A 19081-nucleotide genomic window follows, 5' to 3' on the forward strand; every position below is an offset into this window, starting at 1 on the left:
ATGCTGAGCTTCCCATTTATCTAGTTAGGGAATGAAAGATCATCTATAAAATCGGCCTGATTCTGTGATCTGCCTGGCCAGAGCTGGTAGACTTCTATTCTTGTAACACTTGTATATAAGGTAAAGACAAAGGCTAAGTCTACACTTAGAGCTGCAGGTAGGGTGACCAGATAGAAAGTGTGAAAAACTGGGACAGGGGTTAGGGGTAATAGGCGCGTATATAAAAAAAAGCCCTGACTATCGGGACTGTCCCTATAAAATGGGGACATCTGGTCACCCCAGCTGCCAGTGTGATTCCCAGCTCAGGTAGACATACTTGTGCTAGCTCTCATCAAGCTAACACTAAAAACTGTAGACCTGGTAGCAGCGAGTGGAGGCACAGGCTAGTTGCCTCAACTACGTAGCCCGGAGGTCCAGTTGGGATTGTACTCAGGGTTGCTAGCCTATGTCGCTACTCAGCTACATTACTATTTTTAGCATGGTAACTTGATGAGAGCTAGCGTGAGTATGTCTACTCGGGCTGGGAATCACACACCCTGTGCCAAGTTTACACATAGCCATAGTGTTGCAGAAGCAGGTTGTGGGATAGATTTTTACCCTTCACAGTTTATATAGCAGCCATAATCCATGAATATAGGGATTTTATAATGGAAATCTTGAAAGATAAGGCCCCCAATAAGCTCTTTTATAATATGATTATATTAAAAAATGGACTCACCTTGTTATTGACTTGAATTTTACAGTGTCTTTTGCTCTTTAGCTACTCCAAAGTGCTTTGCAAAATAATGAGTTTGATCCTGATAGCACCGTGACTATACAACAAAAGTAGTCAGGGGTTATCATGAACTCAGTAATATCTCAGATTGTGTGAGCTGACAGATCCTGCTTTTTTTACAATCCCTTTTGAAAATATAGGCCATTGTCTCTATAGCAATTAGGTAGTCTTAAAATTGGTGGGCAAAAATGTCTAAACCTGTACCTCTCTCCACTCTCCCCCACCTCCAAATCTTTTTGAAAGGGAAATCTTTTTAAAATTCCGATTTAAAATAAACAAAGTTAACTGCAGCCTTTGTGAGCTGTTATCAGTTTCTATACTTTTTTTTCTGAAAGTTGTAATGTCATGTTGTTCTTAGTACATTCAAAGGTAAGACAGACCTAATTCACAACATGGAAAGCAGACAGTGTAAGGAGGATGTTAATGGAATGCAGATCTTGCAAATTCTAGGAGCAGAGCTGGGTGCATTTTTTTGCATTAATAGTTTATTTGCCAAAAAAAAAATGAAATTTCAGTCCACCTAGAACTATTTGTGAATTTGACCTAGATGCCATTCACAGAACAGGAGGAGGTGATGGTACACTATTTATAATTTCTAGGCTAGGGCACTCATCTGGGAGAGACAGATTTTATTCCCCCCTCTGGGGAAAAGGATTTGAACCTAGATCTCCAACTTCATAAGACAGTGCCCCAAACCACTGAGCAATGAGATCTTCCACAACAGGACTTTTTCATTCTCTCCTGTTGAAGCTGTTTCACTTTGTATAACTGATGAAATACTCATTGACCCAGGAACTCATTGGCACTCACCTGCTAGGTGAGTGGTCTAACCACTACACTATACAGTCATTCTCACTTGTCTGGCCACAGACTAGTCCAGTATTTATACAAAGTAGAACAGCTTCAGCAGGAGAGATTCAGGGAGCCCCTCACACACCTCTACACCAGAATATCCAATAGACTGGCAGTTAAAGCACACACCACTGATATGAGACTTTGGTTTCATCTGACCCAAAACAGGCATTTTTGATTTACTGAAAATTCTGATTCTGTTTGACTCAAACTAATTTTTTTCCTAATTTTTTGGAATTGCCAGCTCTAACTGGGAGATACACTTGCAGGAAAGTAACTCAAGGCTAGTGGTCTTCAAACTACCTCCATTTGGAGTTTACTAATTATCTCATTGTCTCTAACAGCCTCATCAGTATCACTCAGGAATTGGCAAAAATCACCTCTGAAGGAACACAGAAAATAATATAATTAACCATGGAAGTGAATTACTAGGTGAATTGAATTATAGGTGTCTGACTGGGGAAGCAGCTGTAAATGATTTGCATGAGTATAAAAATGGAGCCTTTGCTGTTCTTTCTATTGTGAATCCAAAGCCTTAAGAACGCAGTTTGGGGGGTTTAACACTGCAAGCTTGCTCAGGATTCTCAAACTTTTGGTCTGCTTGTCATAGCAAGAGAAAAGAGGCTACAGCTGGTAGCTGCTCTAAAGCGCAATGGTGCCAAACCTTGTGTTGAGGTGAGTGTTTGTGGTGTTTCTGTTGATTATGATTCTCTCTGTGGGGTGTAGGCTGTGGTAATCTCATGACTATCTCCTAAAAGTAAAGGAAAACAAGCCTGTATGCCCCAAAGGAGGAGACTTAGACTTGAAAAGTCTAAATATCTAATCCTACCTATAGAAACTTTACATTAGAATTAAGCAATACTTAAATGAAACTCTTTGCTACTAAGACAACTGTGTCTTTAGTTGGAGTTATCTGCACATACTTCTTTCTTTTGCAGGTTGTTCCTAATAGGTGTATTAGCCTCTGAAATATGGACCCAAGACAGGCCAGGTAACTAGATTTGTTAACTATTTGCCTGCATTTCAAGGCAGTTTTCAGACCCTCCCCTCCCCCCCTGCTTTTCAGTAAATGGTGTTCAGCTTCAATGCCCTAGTATGGTGCTAGGGCAGGATGTGGCTTCTATAAGCACTGGCCAGGTGTGGTGGTTCTACTTGAGTCTCTTGTCTCAGTAGACAACTTGCTCTACTCTCTGAATTTTGCCTCGAGTACTTAATACTGTCTCATACTCTCTCACTTGAGAGAAGTGCACTGACCCAATATACTGCTCTAGGGATATGGCTACCCCCAGAGATGTGAGGCCAAGCTCAAGACCTACTTGCACTAGCTCTGATCAAACTAGAGCACGAAAAACAATGTAGCTGCAACAATGTGAGAAGTTAGAGGCTGTAAGTACCTAGCCTCTCTGACTGTATCCCCCCTCAAGCTGGGGACTGCACCTCTAGCATGATACTCAGAATAGCCTTCCACCTGTCGCCCACTGGCTTCATTGTAGGATCAATGCAGTAGTCCTGCTCTGAGCATTCCTAATGGATCTGTCTTCTGCCCCTGCTTAGAAATTCCTCTGGAGGAGGAAGAGATGGTGGCTCCCTAATTGAAGTCTCAAACATGGGAGACCCAGGCTCAATTCCCTTGGGGGAGGGTAGATGAGAGAGAGGACTTGAACAAGGGTCTCCACCTCTTATAACCCAATTGTTAGGGTACTTAAGAGTCTCATGTGGGGCTCACTCAGTTTCTCCTAGTGAACCTGTTTCACTTTAGATGACATCTTACAGTCATTAAGTAGGAGACTTGGAACCTAAGTGCCCTCATACCAAGCTATAGTAATTCTCTCTAGCATCACAATCCTGTGTCTTGTCCAAGTGGTCTTACAACTTGTCAGAAAGACACTTCTAATGCCTCAGCCTTGCAAACACTTGTTCCCGTAGCTCTGCATATGAGTAGTCCCTGACTTCTGTGGGATTGCTTGTGTGTAAAGTGATTCCCATGAAGGAGGGTCTGTGGGACTGAGTCCTTAGTTTATAGCTGGGGTTGCTTCTAAACTCCTGGAGAGCAGTAAATCTAAATATTTAGCTCAAGGCAGCAACTTAAAGCCTTCTGTTGACAAGCTGTTAATTTCAATCCTAGGTTGAAAAAACAAAGCTACCTTGCAGGGTGGTGATCACCCCAGCCTCTGAGTCACTTCAAAATGTCCCCCTGTGGTATCCAGCCCCTCATGACTGAATACCTCCCAGATCCTCTGCTCACAGAAGCAGTTTACCAGGCATACTCTAGACCATTGCTCCTGTACTATGCACAGCACTTAGAATCATAGAAGGTCAGGGTTGGAAGGGACCTCAGGAGGTCATCTAGTCCAACCCCCTGCTTGAAGCAGGACCAATCCCGTATAGCCTCCTCCTTTCCCAAAAGGTTCCCCATTTCCTAATAAACCTAAATCCCTCCTCCCAACACAGTTGTCTCATCCATGCATTGAAACCCTGAAGGTCTGTCTGTCAAACTGGCCCTGCATGTGGAACTGAAAGCATTTGAGATAATGCAACCATGGAGGTCCTGGACTTTAATATCTTACCTAGCAGTATAAAATTGGCCTCCAGGAGGTCATTCCTACCTTTCCCTATGTCACTGTTACCTACATGCACCATGACCACCGGCTCCTCCCCAGACTGCATATATATCTACCTATCTGTCTCAAAAGTCAGTCAGAAGGCAATTCACCATGTGGTTCTCCTGGTCATCAGAAACTCAACTATCTATATTTCTAATAATTGAATCACCTCCTTTATATTTTAAAAAGGAAATTTAAGAGACTAGGGACTTAAAACTAAAGTCATAGCATTCATGTGTAACCATGCATTCTTGTGCCTGAACTTAACTGACAAGTTCTCACCCAGAGTTATTCCAGTGTTGCCAACTAAGCCTAGCTGAGATCCCTTTCAGGAAGCAAATCCACTCTCCATTTCATTCTAGGTGAAAGATGCTAGGGCTTCTTTCTGCAACCTCAAATATACTAGAACAGACCTTTAATGTTCACCTCAAAATAGGGTGCTTTCCCCCTGCTGTTTACTACTTCCTGTTAAACTCTGGCAGAGCCTTTAGAAGTCATTAGCTTTCTAAGTCAAATAACAAAATAGGTATGTCATACAACAGGGATATATCCATGGTTGACCACTGTATAGCCCATCACTATCTAGAGATGTTTCACTCAAGACTTGCTACCTTTGAGTGACCTGCTTCTAACTGCAGATTTAGAGAACATAATTTTTAGTGTTTATAATTAGTGTGATATCTCTTTCAGTAAAGATTTTACATGACCCTTTCTGGTGAACCCATGGGATCCCTGTGCCATCTGCCTGTTGGTCTCAGACCCTTGATGTGCATGAGTTTGTGTTTTCTGACCAGGTGAAACTACAGCTGGCTATGGTCTTAACCATGTACTGACAAAGGGTTGCTGTCTGACCCCAGAAGTGGCTGCATTTCAGTAGTGAAATCTGCTTTATAAAGAACTTAGCATCTTGCATCCAAGTGACTCCTATGGTGATAGTTACTAATTTGTCTTAACATCTCTACAGGCTCCCTGAGCTCAGAGTGCCTGGGGAGCCTCTTGCGGATTGCACTGAATGCAGAGTACTTCGAGGACCAGTATCTGATCTTTGCTGCTGTTGGTAAGCTAAAGGGGGGGAAGAATAAGAGGCAATAAGCATTTTCAAAGCTGCCCCTTAACAGCATGTTCCAGTTATAAATACCTAAACTCTAGGTTACCTACAGCTACCAGGCATTGGGGTGCCAAGTCTCTAATACTGGAATCTTGTATAAGAGTATCTACACTGGGTCTTCCAATGTAAAGACCACAACAATATTTAAAGTAACTTCTAATGAGAAGCCAAACATTTAATAGCCTAGCTAATCTGAACAATGAGTTTTGTGAGAAATCCTCATTTGTACCTTATCCACAGATGTCATGGTAACTGTACCTACTCTTCCTACTAAATTGCCAAATCTGGGTTTATTAAGATCACTATTTTAGATCAACTATAGTATGAAATAGGCTATTGATATCCCAGGTAAACACCAAGGACTAAACTCTACCTTGGTTAGCCTGGTGGTCAAGTGCTCAAATAGACCTTGGTTTTCTGTTAATGCATGCACTGGACTACAGCAAGACAGAAGCCACAAAGTACCTGACTCACCTGTATGATAGCCTAGCAAGTTGCTGACAGCTGACCTTGGGTCACAGCCAGTATAGCAGCTGACAAGGGGAGGGCCAAGAAGAAATGGAGGCACTGAATCACAGCTATAAAACTAGTACTACAGAATTTAAAAAGGGTGACATGCCAGCATCATATCAGATCCGATCAGCTACAGTTAATGGCCTTCCAAGTATGACACCAAAGCAATTGTCACTGTAAAGTCTACAATAGGGATTATTGTACAGTATAACCTTGGAATGACTTTCTGGGATGAACTAGGTAACTTTGCATGCAACATCCAAGAAAAAGCTCAGACCATGAGAGTAGCTTGAACTATGAAGGTCTCCTGACAGCTATACTTGAATACCTTTTCACAGACCAGTTTGGCACAGCCCAGGAGATTGATGGGACCCTGGCAGCACAGTGTGGCTATACAATAGAGTATAATTATTGGGGTAACATTGAATTCCGTGCTTCCATTATAAGCTGCTACACTCATATTGAGGTAAGCCTACTGTATCTAAAATGCCCTACTTTTGTATTTTAGTTACAAAGTCTGTCATTTCACAGAAGTTCTGACTTCCAATGAGTTGTACAGAGACTGTAACGTAGCAATATGTTGCATGTCTACTAACTAGTGCCACTCGGTAAGCTAGGTAGTGTGCTCTTGGAGCTCTTTCCCAGGCCTCTGGGTATATTGTGGTAGAAACACCAGTGGTCTACTAAACACTAACTAATGTGTTAACATAAGCATGAAGACTTTAATTGCCACAAATACTTTTCCCTCCAATATATGAACAGATGGATATCTGTCCTGCTAGCACCAGGTAACTATCCCTCTCAGCTAGTCAGATATCAGGTTGCAATGTAATCCATCTAATTTGGACCTCCCCCCACTGCAACTTCAAGCACGCACTTTTATAACCTGATTATTGGGAAAGGGGCAAGGACTCCATCTCTCAAGTATTGTCTAAAAATACCTGGATTAGGGAGACATGCAAAATGCCCTTCAAGAGCTACACTTATCTTATCTATTTAGACACAGATGACTTAGTTGTAATGTCTAAACACTACTTTATGAAGCAGCTTTGCATCACTAGTTAGGGTTGAGCAAATAGGAGGTGGTGGTGGGAGAGGGGACTGTTTAGCACACTTAGTATCTTGAGTAAGAGCTGTTACTGTGTCTCTGCAGAGTGATGTATACACAGTAACTGTACAAATCAAAACAGCTACTAATCCTGATATGAAAAATGCTCTAACTCACTTGAAGACTGTGAGTTGCCCTTACAGTCCATGGCATCCAAGAGAGTTAGTATGTGAAACCAACTACATGGAGGTAAGATCCCAAGCACTGATCTTCCATGGGGAAGGGAGGAACTTGTAAAGGAGTGTGCTCTGGATAGGGCCTTGGATGGGAACCTGAACACTTGGCCACTAAAGCATTTATAAGCGGAATGCAGTGCATGTAGTAATAGGATTCAGACAGTCCAGGGCCCACCTGAAAATTGGGTTTATTTTCATCCAATATATTAATGGATATTGCCTGAAGCATCCTCATTTCTAGGAAGTGAGGTGCTCAAATGTTGAGCTTGTCACCTATTGAATGTCCAATAATAGGTTAAAGCCAAATGGTGTATGAAAACAGTATGCCAGTGAAAACTCCCAAGTATGGGAGTTCATCCATAAGATGGAAATAGTTGGTTACTGTTTTGTTCTGTTGGAGTCAGAACAACTGCCTAACTAGAAATAAGAAACCTGAAGTAGGTGCACTGGCTAGACAAAGAGTACAATCAAATGGTGAAATGCAGAGAAGCCAAACAGCCTCTGTCCATTAGCTGTTACTAAAGGGCTGTTTGGCTGTCCAAGCAACCAAGATCAGACTCTTAAAAAGAGAAGTTACTCCCAACCAGGGAACATGATCACTAACTCAAATGTTCCTAACATTGTCTCCTTATTCCCACTTGGTGTCACTAATGATGGATGTTCCTTTGCAAGGTGTCTGTCAGGAGGAATGTTCCACAGATAACAGCAGACTTGCTCCAAGATGAACCTGAAGACTGGGCTCTAGCCTTTCCAGAGGTAAGCTTAGCTGCTAGCATTGTTACTTCTGGCTCAAGGTCTCCTGTGGACAACTACTCCAGCAATATATTGAACGCATGCGTTGAAGAGTCAGCCTCCAAAAAAAAGGAAGAGAATAAACTCCTGGACTGAAGGATACAGGTGGAGACCTCTTCTGGCTTCCTGGCAACAGATGTAAAGCAACAGGATAAGTGAAGGAAAAATAGGAATCGCCTCACAAATGAGGTGACTGATATCACTACCTCAGTAGCATCTTGAGGCCAGTGCACAATCATAGTGGCTACTAGATAAAGACCTGTCTAATCCATGCATAGATTATGCAACAGATGGATAGGGAGTACAAGGAAACAATGAGCTGGTGAACATGAAACCAGTCAGTGAACCAGCTGCTTAATTGTTGGATTTTTTTAGAGACTAGGTAGGTGAGGTAATGTCTTTTATTGGACCAACTTCTGAAGTTGGTCCAATAAAAGACATTACCTCACTCTCCTATATCCTAGAACTGAGACAGCTACAACACTAGATTTATAGACACCTTAGCATAGGGAGTACGGTCTCTTTCAGGACAGCAAGATGAGCTTTTTTGAAGTTGAGGGAGGAGGAGAATACAAAGGATCTCAGATGGTGTCTCAATTGTTTCTACAAGTCGGGTGTAAATGAGAATGGAAATGTAGTCTAGTAAAGACACATGGCAAAACTTTTGAGCTGCTTGTCTCCCTCAGGCAACTGCTGGGGCAGTGTCAATCTGGCAAGTAGTATTTCACCTGCCCAGTGGAAGGAAGGCTCTGCTAGCAAGTGATGCTCAGAATGCTGGCTATGGACTCAATACAACAGACACTAGGATTTTGCTGAGAGCACCATACAATGCTGCAGAAGCACAGCTAGTCAAGGTTGGTACACTCCTTCACCATCTGTGTGCTCTGTCACTACACAGCTCTAACAGCATCTACTCTTGCAGGTTCGAGGAGTGACTTTCTCTGCAGTGAGAGCAAGTACATTCTACAAGCAACGATGGATGATCTTGATGGTAGATACTGCTGTGGCCTGCCCTATAGGTGAGACTTAGTATCCCTTTGATCTAATGCTAAACACTCAAACATCTTGAAGATACACTGAGACATGCCTAGCTGTTAACTGCCTTAAGTACAGTTCTTGACACTAATAGAAATACCTCCCATTCTTTCTAAATTAAGATGGGGTGGATTATACAGATGACACAATTACATGGACCATTCCAAAAAACCTCCAAACCCTCTCTGCTGGGGCAACTAGCTTCAATGATCTCCTTGTTGAAATTGGTGTGGATCTTCACAAACTTTCTGCCAGAGAAATTGCTTCCAGGAAATATGTGCTATCAAACAATACAGATGAAATTACCATCCAGATGCCCATAGGTGCAGAAGGTGGCTATTACAAGGTTAGTGGATAACCATCTGTCTTAGCTACAAGCAGAAAGCTAATGGCTGGTAGGATGAGAGGATTCCCCATAAAGCCCCCTTTCTTGCCTCATTAGACTTTGAGGGAGAGGGGGGTGTTATGCCCCACCTCTCAATGCTCCACATAAGAACACATGACCTGGGGAGCTCTCATACAGCACCTGAAGACCAGAGACTAGCTCTTCCAATTGACCATGATTGATTGTCTGATGTCAATGAGGGCTGAACACCCTCAGAACCCATGAGGCATTTGCCACTTAATGATTTTGAGACCCCCACCCCACCTTTGTGGGGGAAGATCTAATCTGAGGGGACTACGCTTGAAAGAACATAAAGCTGGAAGTATGCAGGGGGAACAGGATATGGATTGAGCCATTTGGAGTAGAGAACCACCTGCCCCTTGCATTTCTGCTCCTATACAGAGATTTCTCAGAAAAGCAGGATAATGTTGCTGTTGGCTCTAGTAAATGGCTTTTGTCAGATCACCTTAATGCTCCTGAAACTACATATTGCATGCAACTCTTGTATCTAGGTGTCTAACATACAACTTGCCCTTTCAGACCCATGTGAGTGAGGGACAGCATGGGACCAAATACTACATTAATTTGTTTTTGGAACATCAGTGGGAAGACAACAGGTGGGGAGTGACTAAGCATACCATCATCAAGAAAATAGAAACTCCATTTAAACTTGTACCACCCACCATAACAAACAGTAAGTAACTGAATGAACCTCTAAGTTCACACTTCATTTTTTAGCAAAGGCTAACACCACACCACTTCTTCCTAGATACCAACTCCAGCATTAGGCTGGTCAATGTGACTGTGGGAACATTCCTCCCAGACGTGGAACTGGTGAACTTGACCATAGATGATACAACTGTAACTGTGCCTGAAGCCCTTCAGCATGGATACAAAGTCTATGAGACTAGATACCCCAATGGAAGCAAAGGCTATGTAATAGAAACACCATTCAATGTGCCTAGCATTAAGAAAGAGGTATCTATTTAGTACCTAATGCATGTATTGCAACACTCTACTGGTTGGAGTGTCTAAATGTGACTTGATGCTGGCTCTCTTTCTCTCTCAGTACTTAACAGAAGACACTAGACTCTATATACTGAATGTCACACTTGGATTCATAGTACAGCCAACACATGAGACCTTCACTGTTCCAGTCATAACAATCTCTCCTGTCAAGGATGCAGGTAACAGGACCAAGACAAATGGTCACCCACTTATGGTGCAACTCAGATTAGGCCAATGGAACTCTATTGGCCCTAACCTGTCAGGTGAAATACTAATATTCCATGTACAAATGATCACTTCTCCATCTGTTACAGTGTTGCCTAGTGCAAGAGGATTCTGTGATGATGAAAACCTCTATCTAACAGTTGTTCGTGGCAATGTGGATCAAAACTGGCTGCCCTTCATTTCAAACCTGAGCCTGTCACCAGATGCTGCTCAGAAGCACAACTATGGACTAGATGACAATGGCACCCACTTCACAATTCGTGTTCCTCTTTATGCACCTCATGTACTATATGAGGTAAAGGGACCACAAATGTGCATGGTGTCTAGCCCACTATAACTGATGGGAGGGGAGCTAGAATTCCAGAAGCCTGTCAGAGTAGGAAGGAGGGGAAAACCCTTCCAGCAAGCAACTTGGGGTTAGTCTCCTCAAAGGACTTAGCCCAATATTGGAATGCTGAGCCTACAGTCTCGGAGCAGGGGTACACAGGTCTTCTAGGGGTACATCAAGTCCACTAGATGGCTACTTTTTTTACAGCAGGCTACATAAAAGACTAGTGAAGTCAGTACAAACCAATTTTGTGGACAATGACTTGTTTACACTTCACATACTGTACCCTGAAATATAAGTAAATATTAATATTCCCATATTTTAGAATATGGTAAAAGAGTAAACAATCCTTTGAATGAACTGACATTTTTTGTATTGCATCTCTTCTGTAAGAGTACAGCTTATGTGAAACTTGTGGGGGCATGACACACTCTTGAAATAGTCTGGAAAGGTTGAGAGCCACAGGCTGGGAAGTAGTCCTGAGTAGAATCAACAGCCCTCAGGAGCCCAGGGTGTGGGAGATGCTGAGCAAAAATCTCTGCTCCAGAGTGGGGAATTTGAACCTGGATTTTTTCCACTTCTACCCAGTGGGCTTTTGACCACATATGGTACCAAAGCAGCACTAAACTTTCCTTCCAGCTGCTGCATGCAGGGTCAATCAGCTACTCCACTTCTAAGTAGGCCTACTGGATTGGTCCCTGCAGGTAAGATAGGAAAGGGGGACACATAGTTCAGTTATGATGGAACTTCAGCATGAACTAGGTGCCAAGTAGCTTTGTTAGGATTTAAGTAGCTTGCTGCCAGTACATGGGCAGAAATTTGCCTATAGGGTTAGGCACCAATTGAACAGGAGGCTTTGAAGGTCTAAAATTTGGAGTTGGGTGCCTAATGCTCTGCATCTAGCCCTACCAATATGCTTGGCTTTCAGCTACTATTTCACAATAATGGCAAGTTTAATCAGAAATGTAACAAATCTTGAGTTACTGTAGATAGCTCACCACTGGTGGTAGAGCCTCTCATGCCAGAATAAATACACATGGGAAGCACTCCTAACCTAAGACCAGAGCTTTGTTTTTCCCCTCAACTTCAGACTCAATATAAACAATCCCAACAGTAATCCACTAAACTTGATGAAACTTGAGCCCTTACAAAGAGCTCAAACATGGCACCATAAAGTTTCTTTGCTGCAGAAGTAGCAAACAGTCAGAAAACAGTACTCTGACTGGGACCCCAGTCAATCATAGTTTTCAAAACTACACTGAATTACTAGGTAGCTTCTCCCTTAATGCTTTGTCTGATCATAGCTCTGCAGGGCATTGGAGGCCATGGACCAGCTTAACTCGCCTGGTCAAGCACTAGGCTTGACTCTCTTTAATAAAGAAGTTTGTAGAAGAGGTTTGGTCAGGCCAATCTGTTGGCATCAAATGGGGTGGGCAAATGGAGCATCTGCAGAAGTGTCACATGACTCAGTGACAAAGGATAAAACACTGGTCTCACTGAAGACATCAGTGACAACTAGACCAGGCTTTCACCTTTTTGGCTTTTTAAAACTGGCATGGCAAACAATCTCACTTAGATGATCAATAGGAGTTAAATACTTGTGATCTCTCCTAGGATATTCATCCCTCTGGAATAACTGCTTCACTCCATGTAACAATGAAGGATAACACTCTTGCTGACATGACAGACTTTTCAATCTCTTGCAGATTTTCACCTAAAGAACTAATAGGTACAATCTCTTGTTGCCCTACTTGGAATACTTGACCAAATGATCTAGACTGGTAATGCTGGCTCTCTGCTGTGGGGGGAGGTTTGTGGTTTGGGGCAGGGGGAGGAGAGTATGCTGAATGTAACTAGACAATGGATGTCTGCTTGGTTTTCAGACTGTCTGCCAAATGGAACAATGGCTATCACTGCAGTTAAGCTAGCAGGAATCACAGACCTGGATACCAGCTTATTTGTCTTGAGAGACAAACGATGCAGGCCTGTTACAGTGACTGAGAAGAGTGCAACATTCATATTCCATGTGAACACCTGTGGAACAAGTAGAAAGGTAAAGGAACCACATAGAGTTGGAAGGTCAATCTGACTGGCTCAGAGCTCATGTTGCAGAACATACCCATGAGATGTTGATAACTGGCTTTCCAGAAATCAATACTACCTTCCTCTTTGGTCCTAACCATGATCTTGACCTCTGTCCCACCTACTGTATTCTCTAGTTAAAGTGCCACACCACCTCAACACTCGGCAGGATTCTAGCCATCTGCAGCCTTAAACTGAAGGCTACATTCTGCCTAGTTAAAAGTTTTGATAGCATGAGTTTAGGATGGCCACACCATCTGACAGCCAAAACAGGTCACTCTCACATGGAGAACAAAGACAAGGTTTTCTTAAACTCAACAACCTGTTTTAGAGGCAGGTGTTGCTACTGCTTCTATTGTAGTGATCCAATGGCTGAAACAGGATTAGCAGAGGGGGACCCCTTGAAGTGCAGGAAGCATCAAAGACCACCTATAAATTACACAGGAGTAAGACCTGGGGATGGATTACTTGTTGGTTACATTATCAAGTAATCAATTCACACAGAATACTGTCCCAATGACCTACCACAGGGTTCAGTTGCTGGTGTCACTGGGCACATGACACCCTTTCACTGCACTGCATATGACACCCTGGACTTACTGGCTTTTATGCTGTTAGTGAATACTGGCAACACTAATGTGCACACTGTCCAATGATCTCTCCACAGCTTGAAGAAACTGACTGTTACTAATAGTAGGTCTTGGCTGAGTACCAGTGATTCACCTTTGCCTCCATAGCTAATGAGCTACTAAGTAGCTGTTGCAGCACTTGAGTACCTCTAGCAACTTAAAACTTGACTTGCTTTTGGTGTTAATGGTCTCCTGCTAAATGCTTGGTTCTTTCAGTTTGAGAACACATTTATGACCTATGAAAATGATGTCTCCTACTTCAGACCTGGCAGCATTACACCAATATACCAGTAAGTATTGCTGTACAGATAGAAGGGGAAGAGTTCTTTGGTTAAACATAAAGATTATAACCATCTAAACTCTACTTCCTCACTCCCAGACTGAAGTGTGCATGTCAATATATAATAAATGAGACCATCGTTGTCCAGTACAGCTCCAAAAACAACCCAGCACCCAGTATTGAGCCAGGGTTTGGCTCTCTTGCTCTAACCTTGAGGCTGTTCAAAGGTAAGGATTATAATGCTGAGCAGCCTAAGAGCTGGCTTTTTGAGGGGGTGGGGATGGGAATAGCAGGAAATGACTGACCCTAGAAGCAATACGCACCACTGTTGCATCACTATCATTGTAGTGACTTGTAGTGGTGGCATAATCCACCCATGCCACCCCCAATTTCTAATAAGTGAATGTACAGAGGGAGGGTTCCTTTTAGCAATATAGACCCTTCTGGAAGCCATTCTCTTTGCATTTTGAGGAGAAAAAAAAGGAGTACTTGTGGCACCTTAGAGACTAACCAATTTATTTGAGCATGAGCTTTCGTGAGCTACAGATCACTTCATCAGATGTTTACCGTGGAAACTGCAGCAGACTTGAGCTGTAGCTCACGAAAGCTCATGCTCAAATAAATTGGTTAGTCTCTAAGGTGCCACAAGTACTCCTTTTCTTTTTGCAAATACAGACTAACACGGCTGTTCCTCTGAAACCTGTCTTTGCATCTTAACATCCTACACTGCTGGAACTCTGTACTAAAGGGATGGTATTTTACAAATGTAATCCTTTGTAAGGATGGAAACACAAGCATGAAATATAACCCTCCCCAAGGAGGGCTTGTAGTCCTTGGTCAGATGACCTTCAGTTTCTGTACATGAGCCATTTGCCCCCCTCTTCCCCTTATATAAATGCAGCACTTATCTTTTTTGTGTGGATCCAGGGGAGGGGTCTAATCTGCAAATACCCTTCCTGGGCCCTGACCATTTTCATTCCCATTTTCCAAAGATGGTCCCTTCACACCCATGTGCTCATCCTTAAACCCCTGCTGTAGCAAAATGAGACTGTGTAGGTGGGTAAGGACTTGGGAAAAACTATGGCTCTGGGAGAAGGGCTTGTTTAATACATCAAGACTTAAAACTCTTATTTCTCACTTCTAGATAAGTCTTATTCTGACTCCTACAAGGACATAGAGTATCCTGTGGTAAAATACTTAAAAGAGGCACTGTATTTTGAAGTAGAACTGCTCCATTCTGAAGACCCACAGCTAGAACTATATCTGGAAGACTGTTGGGCGACCACTTCCCAGGACAGAGACAGCAGCCCTCAGTGGTCTGTCATTACAGACAGGTAACACAATGCCCTCCTCAGTCTCATACCACACTTCTTCCCTGCCCGCCCCATGCAGTCTGCAGCTACACTACTCTGGCCTCTCTCCTCCCCTCCCCCCTGCCATGGTGCTACCACTGGCTACACTACTTAGGACTGAGCCTGCCTCCTGTTCTGGTGAGCTGGAGTGAGGGGGCAGGGAGCTTCTCTCAGGAGTGGGAGCTGCTGCTGTACTAAACAAGCATTCAAGCTCCTGAGAGGTCAGCTTAAAGAGACAAAATACTGACTCTGCCCCAGCACACTTGTGGTGGTGGTACTCAGTTTCCTGTCAAAGTGCAATGCACATGTATTCTGTAATTGTAGCACTTTTACACTGGTCTGCATGTCCACTTTATTTCTCTCAGGCTTAAACTTTTAATTCTTTGAGGTAGAGTTCTGAAATGCCTAACCTGTCCTGGTTGGAGTAATTATGACTAACACATGTGCATTGTCATTCATAATTTAAAGTAGTACAATCCAATATCATTCTAGAACAAACTTGTACTCCCCTTAGTGCCCATATCAAAACCCTCTGCTTTAGACACTGCAGATAAAGGCTGCTTATTTTCAAATTGTATTTAGCTATAGCTGTAAGCTTAAAATTTATACAAAAATGCAGTTAAAGTATGATTCTGCCAGTAAGGATGGGCTCAAATGTTAGTGAGTCATGTACATAACTGATCAGTAAATATAAATGCCAAAATATTCCTAGTAAGCACTTACTGGATTTTTTTAGTCCATTAAATTTCATTTGGACAATGTCTGAGGCAGTAAGCTGACTTATGTCTACACTAAAGGTAGTGTACAAAGTATCAGACTTGTTTCTGATCCCTCAAGGCTAGGGATTGGAAAGAATAAAGCCAATATCTTATTCTAAATTCCACATGCAAGTTTAGAACATCTTAGTTTTTTGTGCAATAACTTAGGAGCACTGTAACAGTGATTCCAGGGGCTGAAGTTGCCCCCACTGAAATCTGAAATGGCTTCCCTGATTCACTCCAAGTATTAACCTAAACTAGAAGAAATCTATCTTTAGTTCTGAACTAAAACAGTTACTATGCCCTTGAAAGAAGTCCTCAGAAGGGGCAATGGGGTTCCTACACAAGGCATCTCTTGCAGCAGAGATGTAAAATACAAACACCATGAGCCTCCAAGACTAGGTGCTCTAAACCTGAGTAAGGACAGACTTGAATTTTTTGTGGCAGAGATCCTTTACTACTGAGCTACATCTGCTAGCTATGATAGAAATTCTTCCCTAGCCCACTTTTTTCACTATTATGGTTGGAGATGTTGCATGTTGACACATAGCTTGCTAATCTAAGGTCTCTAATTCGGGTCTGGTTTCTCCAAGCTGTGAAAATGCAGAGGACTCCCATCAAACAATCTTCCACAAAGTGGATAGTGACTCAAGAGTGAAGTTTCCCACTCATCTGAAGAGATTTGAGGTGAAAATGTTCACATTCATGCAAGATGGAAATGCACTACTGGAACAGGTGAGTAGCACTTAAAAAAAGTCTGCAGTCAAGGTTCTAATGAGCCTGGAATGCCTGTATAAAACAAGTACTATTACAAAGGTTTAACCTGTCTCTACCACTAACAATCCTTCCTGGAGGTTACCAGAGTGACACTGTAGGGGGAAGGCAAGATGAGAACTGAATCAAATGGCTGAGTCACAATGAGCATGGCTTTCCAAATCTGTAGGAACATCATAGCAACTGTAATTCTTTATCTTGTAGATATACTTCCACTGCAGTGTGGTGATATGTGATGCTAGGCGGCCAGCTTCAGATCTTCTTTGTGCAAGGAGATGTATTCCTAGAAAACAGAGGCTTGGTAAGTAGATCAAAGATCTTCTCTCAAGAGTCCATTAGAGTGCAACAAGCTTTACCTAAATTCTGTATGGCAAACTAAGTATTGACTGCAGGTGTAGTCTAACTTAGAACTCTGAGGAATAATGCTCATACCTGAAGTATTACAAATGGCTTTGCTGTGGGCTGGCCAGACTCTTGAGACTTTATTTTGCTCTTTTAGGTCGTAGTGTTGAGGCATATCATAGGCACGGGCACGTATCTTCTGGAGCAGTCCTTATTGAAAGTTAAAAAGTGAATTGGATGCTATCATCCCACAAGGTAATTACATAAGGACTCTAACATACTAGGGTGATGCTACAGAAACATGTTCCATTACATTGCTAAACCACTCTCCTCTCTTTTAATTTTCAGCAAAATGAAGACTGACACTTTGAACCTAATCTATCTATGCAAAACTTATTAAATGAGAATTAAAGAGGTCTAGTCTTGTCCTTCTTCTTACTGGAAGTAAGAATTAGATTCAAATGCTGAACTATAACTTTCTCAATCTCTAGTTAGGGAACCTTTTTTCCCCTCCCAGTGCCAACTAACTAATGCTTTAATATTAAGTGATTTTAAAAAAAAAAAAAGCCGCTAGGTCTAACTAGCAGAAGCTTGGTCCTCTCTAGCTAACTCCATAGCAAGGTACAAAAAAGGAATCTAGTTGGAAACTATTTGGTATCTGAAAGTTAAATTGCTTATAACTAAGCACAGAGCTCAGGGTGGGTCACTTCATAAATTAATGAAGCAAAATACCTCTTCATGCTACTACTGGAAACTGACTCAGATGGTTCCTTTGGCTAACAGCCTCCCTGAGGTCTTGCTTGACACAGCTGTAGCATAAAGTGCTCTTAAATTCCCCAAAACAGAATCTCAGACAAGCCTGCTCCTTAAATGTCAGTTCCCAGTGTCTTTAAGCACCCCTTCTTCAAAACAGTAATCTTCTCAAGATTGGATTGCTCTAGTGATTAAGACTAAATGCCTAAAATGAGGCTAGGTGTGTAGGGATGAACACCTCTAGTCAACTGTCCCATCTAAAACTTCTATTTAGAGTCTCTGAATTTTTTCCATAGCTCCTAATCAACATGGCTGATCCTAAAAGTTGAGCAAAGCTGTAACTGGGTCAAACTACCATTCTTCTACAAAAACATGAAAAAAGAAATCTGCCTAGAGACCATTTGGGGCAATCCTTCACCTTCCTTCCTCTTGTCCATTGTGCAAACTGCACATACACTAACATCAGGGCTCTTCTACTTGTGCAAGCATGCATTGCTGCCTTGCAAGAGTGCTGTTAAGATCTAGTGGGATAAAAGTTCTTAAACTGTGTGGTTCAAGAAACTTTTTTAGATCCTCCCCTACTGTAGAGATCTGTCACTTGACCTGCAAATTGTACTTGTAGGCACTTAGAATTAATCTTATAGCCTCCTGCTAGCAAGTTCCATTAAGTATGGAGGGCTAATGTAGGAAAACACAGTAAGTACTATAAATGAGCTGAAATTGCATGTTAAACTATAGAATGCTGGTTCTGAATGCAGCCTTCTCAGTGCAGTTTTCAGTAACTGCATAGCCAAAAATCACAATCTAGTACAACTTGATTTGTCAGAATCAAGTAGGTACTTTGTCTAGTTTAATAGAACTGAACTAGTTTGGACAATAGCTTGTTGGAGGAAGATAGCAATGTCCTTAAAGGTGAGGACACAAGTTCCTTCTGAAGGGAAACCTAAACTTCTCCATTGGACTCACTGCTCTACTAAGCCACAAGGGCAGGGAGAGTTTTTAACTTCTCTAGACTATCAAGAACTATCCTTGTGCAATTTCTTAATTCCCTCTGAGAGCAGCCCAGTAGTGCAGATTAAAAGTTACTTGAAGCTTTGTGCAGTGGATGGGACAAACTTCTGTTAACTTCCACTGATTGTAGTCTGACCTAGATAATCTTTGCTATCCTCTTGGCATGTAAAGAAGCTACTATACTGTAGCATA

At 42.3% G+C, this 19081-nt stretch overlaps 1 protein-coding gene across 1 annotated transcript; it reads left to right on the forward strand.

Moving 5' to 3' along the window:
• The first annotated feature begins 2330 nt into the window (after positions 1-2330).
• On the forward strand, positions 2331-17350 carry LOC125634907 (uncharacterized). Its single transcript, XM_048846245.2, has 22 exons — positions 2331-2347; positions 2566-2618; positions 5025-5056; positions 5167-5287; positions 6190-6317; positions 7005-7148; positions 7808-7891; positions 8614-8781; positions 8850-8946; positions 9085-9308; positions 9888-10041; positions 10117-10325; positions 10417-10534; positions 10670-10875; positions 12523-12637; positions 12792-12961; positions 13836-13909; positions 13999-14126; positions 15044-15233; positions 16603-16744; positions 16988-17084; positions 17283-17350. Exons 1-22 carry the CDS (start codon positions 2331-2333, stop codon positions 17348-17350), a joined length of 2739 nt encoding a protein of 912 aa, XP_048702202.2.
• Positions 17351-19081: the final 1731 nt, after the last annotated feature.

The sequence above is a fragment of the Caretta caretta genome, chromosome 3 (assembly GCF_965140235.1).
Source record: "Caretta caretta isolate rCarCar2 chromosome 3, rCarCar1.hap1, whole genome shotgun sequence".
Taxonomy (NCBI): domain Eukaryota; kingdom Metazoa; phylum Chordata; order Testudines; family Cheloniidae; genus Caretta; species Caretta caretta.